Source organism: Vigna radiata, chromosome 9 (genome assembly GCF_000741045.1).
Source record: "Vigna radiata var. radiata cultivar VC1973A chromosome 9, Vradiata_ver6, whole genome shotgun sequence".
Taxonomy (NCBI): domain Eukaryota; kingdom Viridiplantae; phylum Streptophyta; class Magnoliopsida; order Fabales; family Fabaceae; genus Vigna; species Vigna radiata.
In genome coordinates this window covers 3,038,463-3,053,370 of record NC_028359.1, presented here as the reverse complement: position 1 = coordinate 3,053,370, position 14,908 = coordinate 3,038,463, and the positions used below count along the sequence as shown (strand labels likewise).

Genomic DNA, 14,908 nt, shown 5'->3' with positions numbered 1-14,908 from the left:
TTTAATTTCCTTTTTATTTTATTTTTTATGTCTTAATGGACAGATAAGGCTATAGGAGAGTTTCAATTTACTTTTTATTTTTTATTTTTCTTACATCTCATCAATCGCCCGTTGTTTTCACATATATAAAAGTTTATATTTATTATTGATATTTTTAAACCTAGATATATTTAAAATTGTAATTTCTTTTCCCTTAGCTGCACAGGAAGTGTAAAGTATTTTATGAAACTAACTTTATATATTATAATTTTTATGTTCTAAAAAGTAAGTTAATGTTATTATAATTAATGAATAATAAGCTTTAATATTGAATTTAATAGTTGAAATATCAGTTCATTAGGTTTTAAAAAGTATTTATAAATTATATTGTGTGGTGGGTTAAATGAGAGTTAAGGCCCACAAAAGGACATAAATTGAGTGATATAAATTTTGGTGAGATTTGAAGTTTGTAGTGGTGAATGAATTGATATGTGTAGGACATGTTCATCAAACTTGCACACCATCATTGTCAAAATTTGATATCTCATGAAGGAAAAAGTTTTTTTAACGACTTATTTATAATGTATACGTATTAATTTATGATTGGTATGTTTTAAATATTATTTTAAAATAAATTTAAATATAATAATAAAATAATGACACATATTTTATTATAAAGAAATTGTTAATATATCAAGATCAGCTATAGATATGCATGGCTTGTTTATGCAGAAAAACAATGGGTATTGTTTGGTTTAAAATGGTTTTGTTTATGCATGAAGCATGACGAAATGCTTACAATGTTGAGTACCAAAAATTCAAGTGGCAAATGCTAGTTGTTTAAAGGTGCAGAAACCAATCATCATGTTCCAAAATAGCAACTATCACTTTCTTCTTATTTACATTTTTTTATCAACAAATTCATTTTTTTTCCTTTTTTATTCTTTATGTAAAAAATAAGGTGCCTTTCAATTGGATAAGTCTTTTGTTTGTTATATTAGTGTACATCAAATTGAAAGAGCCATATGAAAAAAGTAGTATGCACTTCCAATCCAATGATCTTAAGAGAAAAAGAAATTAAGTTGGGTTGGATTGGAAGTGCATTTGATAGATTAATATTTTCAATTACATGATGTGATATATAACTATTAGATACTAGTGAAAATATGTACATGGTCATTTGTATTTTTGTTATGATAATAAAATTATTATTATTATAATTATAAAATAAAATTAAATAGTTTATATAACTTTATTATATTTTTTTATTTACTTTCTAAGTAGTTTTATAATTAAAAATCAGTCAGATAAAAAATTATTAAATTTAAAAAACAATCAAATAAAATTTATAAAATAATTATTTTATTTTTATTTTTTTATTTAAAATGTAAAATTGAAAAACAAAATGTGGACACCTAAAAAAGATTTGCCATTATAAATAGATAAATAGGATAATAATGATATAGATGAGTGAAGATTTAAATGTTTCATCTTATCTTAGAGTGAAACTTTATTCTTATATTTAATATATATATATATATATATAAAACTTTTATTTAACATATAGGAAATATGTAGACAAACACACGTGCTTTTCTATTTGTTCATGATTCAGATATTAATTAAAAACATTTCGACAAAAAATTTATATAACTAAGTATTTAGTATTGAAAAGATATACATTCTTTTCTTCAATGTCAAACATTAAGAAAGAAATATAATTATATAAATATTAAATAAAAGTTAAATAATAATAAAAGAAAACTAAAAATAATTAAATGTATGTTTTAAACATAAATTAAGTATTTTAGTAATATAAAATAAAAACAAATAAAATAACATTTGAAGTATATAATTATGCCAATTAAGACTTTGGTTAGTTAATGAGTTTGCTAAATCTGATCTACATTTTGTGAAATCTCTTATTTGTGTTTAACCTCAAGGACTGAATTCTTAGCCAATTAAGCAAATTGGTATTCAATCTCAATTATAAATATGTTTTCAAATCAATTTTTTTTTGTCAAAAATACCAAATTTGGTCATTTGAATAGGTATTGAGTGCATTCAAATCAAGTTTCTAAGTTATTATCTTTTGATATAGCTTTGAGCAGTCCTGTGTGGCGTTGAGTGCTGTAAAACCGAGAATCACTTGACACCATGACACTAAACGACCATTCACTAGTACAGTAAAGGGAAATGACGACAGTTATTTTTACTTATACATAGCGGTTCCGCAACTAAGGCATATACAGGCGAGGCAAAGCCTCGGTTTTGAACCGATGTCTCGGTCACCATTCACCAAGTCAGTTGTTAGCCCTTGACCGCAATCCATCAATGCCCAATGCTCCATCTCACACCACCATCATCAAAGATTCCCAATTGCGAAGAACAAAGAACGAGGACGGCGCGCTCCCACCACCACCTGCAGAGAACAATCAAACATAAAACAACCAAATCCAAATCAGAAAAAAGGGAGGGAAGGAAACTTCCTCCTTGGTTGCGAATCAGAACAAAGAGAAGAAGAAGAAGAAGAACGACCACTGCGCCCTTGTGCTCCCACCGCGTCTCCATCGCACCTTCGTCACGCCATTGATGATCCCTCCATCGTGCCTCCATCGGAACAGAGAAGAGGAAGGAAGCCTCCCTCTTGCCAAGGTGAAAGAAAATGGGAAAAAACAGAGGAGCGGCACAACTTCTATTTGAAAATGCCTCTGTTCACGAAATTTAACCCTAAACACATGTTATTACCTCGATTATTTTTTTAACTGAGGCAATAAGGGTCTACGGCCTCGGTTCTATAAAGAACAAATGCCTAAACCCTCTCAAAAAATAAAAAATAAAAATTTTAGCTATTTTATGCCCCAGTTCTTTAAACAACCGAGGTAATATATCTTTGCGATAATTACAAAAATGCCACCGTGCCAGTTTTAGGCATCAGTTCTTTTTGAACCGAGACATATATGTTTGCGATAATTACAAAAATGTCACCGCTCCATTTTTTGCTTCGATTACAACTAAACCAATGTCAAATGCGCGAGTTAAAATCCTTTTTTTTTATTAGTGATTTGGGTGCTAAGTGTTGCTAAGCCAATAGACTCTTTGAATTTTGGGCGTTAAGAAGTTGTTTAGGGACCTGAGCACCACTTCTCCCTACAGGTATGCATCTTGTTTTTCTCAATAATTTGCTAGGCGAGGGATCTTGCTCGCTAAGCGATCTTTGTGCTGACAACATTGTGATTGTATATGGTATTATAAGGAGTTCAAAAAGAAGTTCTTAAGAAGATTATGTATAGTGTATGTATTTATATAGGGTGCTTTGTATTAGGAATTATTTTGACACAATTAATAACTTTCAATCTCAAGTAGAGAAGGATGATTATTTCGTGATGAGTAGCAGGAGATCCTTAGTATATAGTTGTTTTGTTTGACGAATTAACCTTAGTGTGTGGTAGTATGTGTGGACGAGTTGTTTCACCACTATCGAGTGCAAGACCTCTATAGTTTGATATCAATACATGTATTCAGATGGTCAAGTCTAGAGGGAAGGATTGTATGTCTTAGGATTTATTGATTTATTTGTGTTATATGTCTACTTCTATAAACTTAATATATGTTTGTTTTTGGTACATTAACCTACCTTTTCTTTTTTGTTTGTTTGTTTGTGTGTTTTTTCTTATTTGCAATGATCACCTTAGTGGTGTGAGCAAATTAATATGTTTCAGTTGATCCAATACAAGACGAGAGTGATGATTAAGTTTAGAGTTAGATTGTTAGATCTCCTCTCTTATTAAATGTTGTAAAACAGTAGTAGACTATTGATTTGGTATAATATTATTCTTAGAAATAAAGAATCTTTGTACGAATATGTTCAACTACTCTTATAATTATGTAAAAGATAACTCTAATAGGCTTTTGTATTTTTTTTTGATAAATTTGTCCTCTCATTCTTTTGTAAGTGATGTCTTTTTTAGTAATTTTTTACTGTTAGAATGGAATGTTACCATTACTATTACTGATAATATTTATTATTATTATTTTTCCTTAAAATATATAGAACACAATAAGTTATTTATGAGTGTGTAAGTCAAACTTAATGGTATTTTTATTAACACAAACAGAATATCAATTACTTCTTTGTAGATTCTATTCTTTTATATATCAATGATTGATATTCATATTATCAATTGATTTCTTTATTGAAAGGCTAAAAATATGTGATGATGAGATTAATCACATATTAAATACCGCTGAAAACATGTCTAACAACGTTTGTGTATGGTAACTTTCAAACCATGAGCCATTGATAATATTGTCATCATCCTATATTTCACTGTATGACCTGGCACCAAGTTGAACTTGTAAAATCTGCACAAAATAGCTAGCACCATCCTCATCTGCAGATATGCAGAGTCCTTGCCAAGGCATATCCTAGGACCTGCCTATAATAGGTGCAAAGGAAAATAATGAAACACCAACTTTGGATTGTTATCACATCATATTACAGAGTTCTGAGGAGATCAAAGTACCTGAAAAGCAGTGAATTTGAATGGAGACTCATTTTTTAGAACACCATCTTTGAACCATCTCTCAGGGACAAATGAAGCTGCATCAGAACCCCAATTATATTCCATCCTTCCCATAGAGTATGGAACATATGTTACCATTCCCCCTGCCTTTACTTTGGTTCCATCTGGCAATACATCATCCTTTAATATGCCCTTAGGATCCTACAATTCAACACATGTTTACAAAACTTGTTCATAGAGTAAAAAGTAGTACATTTAAAGCAACAACCTTAGTGAAGTGAATCTCTCTTTAAAAGTACATGAAAGTGTTTTGCTTATGATAAAACCAAGAAGAAAATGTGTTTTGTTTGTTAATAAATTGTCAAGAATTCAAATGTGGAAATGTATAAAAATGAAAAGGTTGGATATCTTATAAAGAATAAAATTCATAAACTCATTGTCTTAAGATTTTAGATCGAAAATTGTGTTAATCACTTCTAGGATTGGCTTCAGAAAATTGAGAAAAAGCACATTTTAAGTGAGGTATTATCTTAAACCAACTCACATGCTTAAAAGCAATTTGTTTTGTGAGCAATAATTGAAAAGTTACCTCACATTTTATGGAATTTTCATAACTAGAACTAAATCAATGTAGGAAAATGCACACCTGAGGAACTGCTGGATACAATCTTAAGGTCTCTGTTATCACAGCATGCAGATAGTGCAATCTCTCTAGTGAATCTTTATTCAAAAGCCTTGAAAATTGTTCTACTCTTTGATTGAATGATTCTGAGTCCTTTTTGTCACATTGAGGCAAGGAAATGTTCTCTTCTTTTGCATGATGCTCCTCAAAAAGTTTCAGCTCCTGGTAAAGTTTGTCAGCAACATGAGCATGTGTCATTACCATGTAGATGGCCCATGACAGGGTTGTTGCAGTTGTGTCTCGACCAGCAATCACAAAGTTCAACACAATATCTCTCAAACTCTTGTCCGTTGCATTGCTTTCTCCTAGTTCTATGAATCTTGATAATATATCATGCTTCATCTGTATTTTTTAACATAGGCCATGAATCAATGTATGTTTGATGTTTACTATGTGGTTAGGATATAAAAATACCTGATTTTGTTGCCCACTTTTTCTGACATCTTCTATCTCTGCCTTCCTTTTCCGAATTACTGAGTAGGTGAAATCATCAACAACTTTGATACTCTTATCAAGTTGTGCTTCAGATCCTATACTTAGCATTTTTTTAATCTTCCAAAGTGGATCAATGAAACGAAGTGTTACTATGATATTTGCAGTGTCAAATGCATCAGCAAAACTGTTCTTTGGCAAATTGGGAGACAGTGTTCCAATTTCCACTCCAAATCCAACCTTACATATGGAGTCCAAAGTCATTCTCATCAACAGTTCCTGGTAATTATAATTTCAACCATCATCAACTGCAAAATTTCCTACTTTGAAAACAAAATTAAGAACATGGAGAATGGTTGCAGAACCTGCATGTCTATTTCTTGGTTAAGGATAGATGCTTGACTGAGAATAGCAGAAAGTTTCAAGGCATATTCCTTGAAAACTTTCGTGCTAAATTCCCTTAAATTTCTGGATGCAAACTCTAAGCTTGCAGTTTTCCTTTGCTTCTTCCAAGTCTCACCATCAACATTAAATATCCCATCTCCAAGAAGCACTTCCATATATGAATGGTACACTTCACCCTGCAATCAAAACCATAAACTTTTCCATCAAAAAACTTTCATTATGCAGATAAAGAAGTTCAAACTTGTAAACTGTTACAGTAAAATCCTTTTACACAGTTGAACTACAAAAGAGCATTCTTAATATGATTTTTAAGACATTATTGTAAGAGTTAAGAGATTTACCATGTATGACTCAAACATTTGATGTAGATTACCTTAGGATAATTATTGAAGTTGGTCTTGAGTACATGTTCTACATTATTAGGGTCAGCAATGTAAGTATAAGTTGTGAAAGGCATAGGAACCACAACAGTTTTTGATTTGGACAAATAATTGACTAGCCAATCATGCATTCTGTCATAGTTCATCAATTGTTCAATAGCAGCTCCAAAAAAGGGCCAAGTTTTTGGACCTTTCTTGTTTCTTTGACTCCATCTATGTATGAATATCCATGAAACAACTATGCATATCAGTACTACTAACCCTCCCATGTTTCATAGGTCCCTAAAGGTAGCAACTAATGCCAGGTTCCTCTCAAAACCTTATTTTTAAGACATGAAAAATAACTGCATACGAAATTATAACATGTCACAAAAGATGCATGTTTTTTGGTTTTTGACGAGCACTAAAGGTGCATGCTTTGAGTTATCGGTTGATGTTTCTCTTTACAACAATTAAGAGGGAATAGAGGTAGTTAAAATGTAGGTATCTAACTGCTTTATTTATTTGTTTTTAGTTTATCTGTTAGCATCTGTCACATTCTTTTAGTGCTAGTGGTTTCAGAACTGTAAAGATAAAGAAAATATTCATTTCTTTCGTGCCATTGACCTAAACAGAATAGAACAACCAGAGGGTGATCTTCTTTAATTCTTCTCTTATATAATTTAATCATTTAATATTGATATTATTTTATTAAAAAAATTATCTATTTCATTTAAGGTTTTAGTCAAAATTCCCATAAGGGTCTAAGTATATATATGTGAAAAACACAATCACAATAAAATTTTAAATTCAAAATAAATACAATCATTCATCTTTTTATTTTTAACCTCTATTTATAAGTTTTGAGATGAACTTATAATTAATGAAATCTTAATTAGAATTCAATCATATCTCATTTCTTAGTAAGCAACTCTTTTTCATTAATAATTTTAAATAATGTATATGTTTATTTTATCTTTTCATCCATTTAAACTATACAACTTTTTTTTCATTTTGGGTACCATCAAGAAATTATTTAGTTAATCAAATATAAAATAAAAAAATACCTAACTAGAACGAAACCGAAATTACTTATTTTTTTTCTGTCTGAACTAAAATCTTAAGAAAAAGATAGAGACAAATGGGACAACATTATAATCTGTCCTAAAATTACACTTACAGACCCAATATTTTAGGCTGTAAAGTTGGGCCTAATGATGAAGAAGCCCAAAAAAGAAAAGGCCCGTTTACTGATAAGCCTGCTTGCTGGAGCTGTCGTCACTGTTGGTGGTGGCCGCAGTGACAAACAGAGGGAGAGATGTCGAGATTGCGAAGACTGATACAAGCTTCGGTTGATGCTACCAAGAGAGGTTCTTTTTCTTCTCAATCTTCAATCTGTTCTCTTTCATTCAAAATATTTTCTCTCTCTAACTCTTTTTCTGCATTGGAACAAAAGCTTTATCCGGTAATCTTGATGATTTGATGCCACCACCGGAGAGACCCATCTTCAGCTTCAATTCCAAGAAAGAGTTAAGCAAGTGGCATTTGTATTCTGATTCCGAGTTTGGAGGTGGGGTGCATCGTTTCGTGCCACTACTCAATTGATTATTGTGAAGTTTGCATTTTTCTTTTTTATTCTTTCGTCGTTTCAGTTTTTGGGGGGTTTTAAATGTTTTTGTTACCCAGGTTTGTCCTCTGCGTCTCTGCAGATAACTGAGTCGGAGAATGGAGTAACTTCTGGAATCTTCTCCGGGAACCTCTCTTTGGATGTCTCTGAGGGCACTAAATGGAACATCACTCGGAGTGGCTTCTGTGGAATGCGCTCTAAAAAGGTTTATTTCTTCAAAAACAACCATATTGGATTCTGTTAGTGTGATTATTTGTGCTTATTTTATTTATTTTTTCTGTACCAAAAAAACTAATTAGAATGCACTTGCAATGTAACTTGTAAAGGGTTTTTGGCAACCATTCTATCGTCGAGATTGTCATCTTTGAAGTGTAATAAGATTGTTCAGTTTTGTACTATTTTAAAAATAGTATCCAAGAGTATTTCTGATCAGTTGAATGTGGAAAAATCTTTACGCTAACAGTGTGTGGAAGAGAAATTCTATATTAAATGTTATTCTTACACAATTCTTTGTGTCTGCAGTTTGATGGTTTTATTGATTTGGATTCATATGATACCATTGCTATGAAACTTAAAGGAGATGGAAGATGTTATATATCTACTGTGAGTGCCCTTTTTCGTTGCCAATTATGTTATCCTAGGAAATCTAGAGGTTGAGGGCTTATAAATTTCATTTCTGGGGTGATGTTATGAGTATTCTGCCTTTGATGATTTTTATGCAGATCTACACGGAGAATTGGGTCAATTCACCTGGACAGATGGAAGATAACTCATGGCAAGCTTTTGTTTATGTGCCTGAAGGCAACTGGTACATTACAAAGGTAAGTTCTATTTGCTTCTCACTGCTTACAACATACTTATGATTGACCAGGTTTTCACTGTGTTGTTAAAGCCTTCGCGTTTGTAGGACGTCTGCTCAGATAACTTATCTTTGAGTGATGTGTATTCTGTTGCTTACAACTTATGACCATTTCTCCTTCCATACACTATTTTAATAGTTGTGCCAAATTAAGTGGCGAAAATTATAGGTTTCTCTTTGGGAAAATAAGGACTTGGACTACTCAAATCAGATGCAACGAAAAGTTTTGCACATCAGCACATTAGTTTTGTAGCTTTCCATCTACTTCCTGAGAAGCCTTACTGCTGCAATGTTTATAAAAGGTCTAGGTGTAATTAGGAATACAATTCCTGGAATCAAAGCATAACAGTACACTAATTATTTTGCTTTGATTATAAATCTCTAGAGCATCAACACTGGATCATGGAATTTGTAAGTTGGAAAGCTTCTTATATATTACAGGAGGCTGCCAAGGAAGTGTAAACACTTCAAAATAATAGTTGTTTGTGTCATAACCGTATCAGACTCGTGTAAATGTTGGAGAGTTCACAGGATTTCAACTTTTAACTGTATTCGCAAGTTCTTCTTTTCTATTCTTTTTAAACTCAATACCAATAAAGATGTGAATATCACAATAATTAGATAAAGTATAGATTTTTATTCATGTAAGTGATTATCAAAATTTTCTATACAATTTTCTAGTGGTATCATCATATTTGTAGTTTCAGGAAAGAACTTTTGTACATAAGAAATGTTGATTGTTTCTGTGGATCTTATGCTTAACATTATAATTTCTGTGCTGCTCATCAACTGTCATGGTTGCTATTCATAAAAGTATCAAATATCAACATTGTTATTTGTTGGTGAGCAAAGTAGGTCTTGATGTGCACTGATCTTATCATTTGAAGTTGGGTGGACAATATGTCAACATATGAGAGTTTTGCTAGGTTTTGTACATGGTTAAGCTCTATCTATGGCTTCATAATCAGTCTCATGCCCCGATAAAGGAGGGTTGTGTAGATCTTCTGCGGCCCACGTAAAATTTGTCAATATACTAAACACGTATCACTCATGCTCTTTATCCAAGTGCAATGACATCATGTAATCTAATTAGTGGGCATTGCCTATTGACATAAGAGTTTCTTTGTGTTGTTTGTGCCTGGTTGATTTTCTATATCAACACAAATGATGGGTATCACATGCATATTAAATTCATTGATTGACCAGATTCCTCTAGCTCGGTATTTACCTACTTGGAGAGGGAATGTTATAGATGCAGAATTGGAAATGAATCCATCGCGTATTTTGGGCATGTCTTTGTCTGTCAATGCTGAGGGTGGTGTCCCAGGTGCTAGATCTGGACCAGGTGATTTCAGAGTTGAACTTGATTGGATCAAAGCCTTGAGGACAGAATGAAGTGAATAGTTTACACATAAAAATCAAGAATTTTCCTCTTCTTCTAGGGTGCCCTTTTTTGTAATAATCATGTATCATTTGATGGCTCCTAATGGAAAAATATATTTGGAGTTGTTATACAAAGACTGTATTGTTGAGTACTATAGTAGGTCCAATAATGTAAGCACTTTCAAAGAACAAAATTCATTGTTTTCATCATGTTCATAGCAGAAGATTCAAGACTTATTGTCACCTTGAAAATACTGCTGAGCTGACATAATTGGATTGTCGGTCATCAATTAAACGTGGTGAATGAATTTGATAGAAATGTGCAATGCTACTAACCTAGTCATAGGGGGCAAATATCATTATCAGTTAGTCTTGTACCCATACACAAATTAAAGCTGATTCCTGCAATTATAATCTTCTCATGCTATAGAATATTAGTAGATTACTATAGTTTGCCCAACTAAATGATGCCTTCTGCTAAGAAAGGGTTACTAAATGTGAAATGCTGGCAATCTATTTCCTAGGTTGTTGAAAATCAATTATCCCGCCTTTCAATGGAAAAGCAAATTTCAGCTGTTTATTAATTCAAAATCATTTCACTAATTTAAGTTATGCTTAACTTTAAAACAAATTGGCCAAGTCTCAATTTTAATTTTGTGTTTTGTTATAAATTTAAGCTAAAAATAGATAATTGAGAATGTTTTGAAGAGAGGGATGTATTCGTGACATATTGCTTCGAATGAAACTTAATCGATTTTTTTATCATTAACATGAATGGAACTGGATTATTATTTTTTTTGTCAAATGAAATCTCATTTTTTAAATTCCGCAGATGAAAGAATATGTTAAGTGTGGTGAACTTGGTATTTCAACAGAGATCAGTCGTTAATAAAGATAATAGATCTTTTTGGACTAATGTCAAGATAAAAAAATATCATAGTTTTATTTTGATTTATTATGGAATCTAAATTGGGCCAGAAGACTTCTATATTCCTTTTGATGTAAGTATGTGCCAATACCCACTCCTCATTATCTTGAGTAAACTTCAAGTTGAACGGTTGATAAACCAGTGGGATATAGATATCTTTTATGACTTATCTGCTGCTTTTTTTCAGCAGAAAATATCTTATCTCATCACTGCTATCAGTCATAATGACTGAAGATCCTAATTAGATAAACTTAGAAATTACAAGGTTGAAACTGTTTGATCTTATGTTAAATTTACTCTTTGGATGGAAACATTTTTAGCATATCTCACTTAACTTATTCACTTAATTATGCATATGAATTGATTAGAATGAATATCTTTCATGTAAGTACTTTCTGGTATTTGTTTTCTATGACAGAACAATGCCTATGTAAATCGTTTTTGGTTGAATTGTAACTAGAACAAGAATACACATAGACAATCCACTTGAATTGGGCTAGTTGTAGGGGGTTTAGATGCTTTGAATGCAGTCATGTATTCAAATATGATTCTTATCATAATAGCAATAACACATGCATAGATTTCATCTCAATAAAAATTTGGCCCAATTCATGAAGGAAGAACTAATCTTGAATCTACCCTTCTTGCTTTGTACATAAAAGGAAATCAGTCAACATCACTTGTTGCATTTACTGTAAGTCTGTAAACAAGAGCAAAACTAGGAGCAAGTTCTGTTTTAGCTTTGAACTTTGCAATTGAAAGGGACTTGGTGAATTGATTCTTATAATTATAAAACGTCCTTATGTGTCACAGAAAAGCCACTTGACAGTTAATTACTATTCTTGCTGCATCAACTTGCTATATTCTGTGTTGTTCTCTTTTTTCCTTTCTTTGCATTACTGTTACTAAAACTGGAGTGTGATTAGAATCTATGGGGCCACATAAGTAAGTAAACAAAAAGGGATGTATTTTGGCTGCATTGAACTGGAAATTGATGTCTCTCAATGTGCAAGTTGTGAAAACAAGTTGCAAATTGCCAAAAGAAGTCAATGCCATGAGCCTTGTTTGTTGAGTATTTGGTCATGTTTACCCAGCTGAAATAAAATAGTTTTTAAAAGTATAGAACAAAATAGAGTGCCCCCACAAACTTTTTGGTGATTAAGATGATGAGATGGGAATTCTTTTTTGAAGTTGTGGTTGCATTCCAACAACACAACCAAAGAAAGGATATGGTTTTCCTTTTCCTCCCAAATATGATGTCCCATTTCAGAAAAAAAAATATTAAATTGATGGATTTTCTTCTTTATATTTTATTGAACATTTTTTATCTTTACTTAATGAGAATTAAATTCATATTTAAATTTTTCAACACGAATGAACAGTTTAGTTTAGTCTAAAAAAATAGTATTTTTATTCTAATATCAGTCTTTAAAGTTAAGAAAAACTAAATTGGGTTTTCAAAAATTTTAAATATGTTATTGAAATAAATGAAATTCACTTCTTTTTTTCATTTTGTTTCTAAACATGTTGTTATTATCACTCTAGTTCTAATAGTACTTTTAGGAAGTTCATAGCAAACCCTAGAAAAAGCTTAGAGAGACTCGCCTTTTCTCTTAGCTTGAAGAACTAATATGACGGTGAGATAATGTATATACATGTATAGACTAAAATTTCTTCTTTTTTTTTTTATTAAAAGTAATAGGAAAAAAAAAAGAAAAACATCCCAATACTAATAAAGAACACCAACAATGACACCCAATTAAAACCAGTCTAATCAAACTCAAACAACAGTGACATAATGGGGAATTTAGATATAAAAATACAAGATAAATAAGTGGTAAAAATGGTAAAAGAGGGTTACCATTAGCATATTATGTAGGTGGTAGAGTCTTGAAGCAAGCTAAGGCCAGGATTGGTCCACGATCCTCACATATGAACCTTTTCCTTCAAATTGCAAGACTTCATCATATCGTTATGCTTGTGATGAAGAATTCAAGATGGTCGTATCTTGTTCAGAATCATACATAGTGTGCTATTGTGTCACGTTCTGGCACGTGATTTCGAGGAACTTCTACTCCTACATGGCCATAGGGACCTATATATATATATATATATATATATATATGAAAGGACTATTTGTCTTTGTCACTGCCATAACTCTTGTGGTTCACACTTTCTGGGCCCACGGGATCATACATCATGTCTACTTCATTACATCACATGAGATGAAAGAATAGTTCCAAAACTTCAAAATATCACTCTTCTTTTCTGATATATATATATATATATATATATATATATATATATATATATATATATATTTGCTGTGTTTGCTACATGAACTGGTTTGCTGCAAGAAATTATCTGATAAACTTACCAAAATGTATCTGTCAAAGTCTGTCTTTGAGTAATTCTTTTTACAGTAAAAATATTAAAATGGCATAATTTTCTTTTTTCAAAAGCATTGAAATGGACAGTTTTAGAAAAAATTACAAATGGGCAAGTCGTGTTAAATATGATTTCATTTGTGAATAAATCATGTAAGGCGATACAACTTTAGTATATATTATTAGAAAAATATACTTAAGACAATTTTTTTTTATAATATTTGAACATCACCTACGTGTTATTTTGTGATTGGTCCAAAATTACTCCATAATCAATAATAATAATTATAAGCACAATTATAGACCAATCACAGAATGACACATAGATAATGTTCAATTCAAATGTTGTCAAAATATCATTGTCTATATTATTAACCAGAAGTAATGTAAAAGTATTAAGTTATGTTTTGGCTATAGGATTAAGGATTTCTATAAAACATTTTTTCACATTTTATTTTTGAATGTTTTTAGTTAAAAATTTTCCTGTTTAAATTTCAAATTGTTTAAATGTATTTATCAAAAACACTATGTTACAATAAATTTTAAATTGGTAAAATTCTAATCACGGTTTAATCACGACTTATTATTTACTAAGTAACTAAAAGATGTTGAAATATCTTTATTATTAGAGGTTGTCTTAAACGACGTTGTTGATAACGATTTACTAAAACCAGTCATCTCTCCTTAATAATCTCGTCCCATAAATCCAAACACAATACAGTATAACTTAGAATTAGAAAAAATATGATATAACTTTTGTTTAACTTGAAAAGTTTTGTTACTTTAACACAATTTCAATTTTAAAAAATATATAGAAATCGAGTCAGATTTGGAACATGGTGGGTTAGTTAAATAAACAGGATAAGTTTTGGTGAGAAGATTACACAGAAGAGGTAGAATTCTGTTGTTTTCAACTTGCATGCAAACATACAATGAATGCTGATGACATTCCATGATGTCCCTACTTTGGGTGCTTATTGGCCTCATCATCCAAAATTCCATAGTGTCACTTTATTTTCTTTTGAAAAAAGTTCTTTAATAACTCTTTTTTGAGAATTTTTTTATAACAGATACGTGACAGTTTGTGATTGATTCGTTTCAAATATTTTTTTAAAATAAATTCAAACATACTAATAGAATTGTAACACGTGTTCTATTATCAAAAAATTGTTAAAAAGAAATTGTCAAAATATCATTGTTTTTTTTCTTTTTGTCAAAATTGAAATAGTAATAGTTTTGGATCGTGACCATTAAGGATCTGAAGGTGGGAGACAATGCAAGAATGAACCTATTATTGATTTATAGTGTGAAGTTGATCTTTAAAATTATAGGTTCATAATA

At 31.1% G+C, this 14,908-nt stretch overlaps 2 protein-coding genes across 2 annotated transcripts; one reads left to right on the top strand and one right to left on the bottom strand.

The window, feature by feature from the left end:
• Positions 1-4,227: 4,227 nt before the first annotated feature.
• LOC106773103 (cytochrome P450 704B1) lies at positions 4,228-6,842 on the bottom strand. The gene is made up of 6 exons (XM_014659791.2): positions 6,398-6,842; positions 5,985-6,200; positions 5,602-5,898; positions 5,152-5,529; positions 4,506-4,706; positions 4,228-4,418 (listed from the first exon to the last, which is right to left on the bottom strand). Exons 1-6 carry the CDS (start codon positions 6,671-6,673, stop codon positions 4,239-4,241), a joined length of 1,548 nt encoding a protein of 515 aa, XP_014515277.1. The 5' UTR covers positions 6,674-6,842; the 3' UTR covers positions 4,228-4,238.
• A 793-nt stretch (positions 6,843-7,635) lies between these two features.
• LOC106773611 (probable complex I intermediate-associated protein 30) lies at positions 7,636-10,547 on the top strand. The gene is made up of 6 exons (XM_014660329.2): positions 7,636-7,753; positions 7,840-7,953; positions 8,070-8,215; positions 8,533-8,613; positions 8,733-8,831; positions 10,076-10,547. The coding sequence occupies exons 1-6, from the start codon at positions 7,702-7,704 to the stop codon at positions 10,262-10,264; spliced, it is 681 nt and encodes a 226-aa protein (XP_014515815.1). The 5' UTR covers positions 7,636-7,701; the 3' UTR covers positions 10,265-10,547.
• Positions 10,548-14,908: the final 4,361 nt, after the last annotated feature.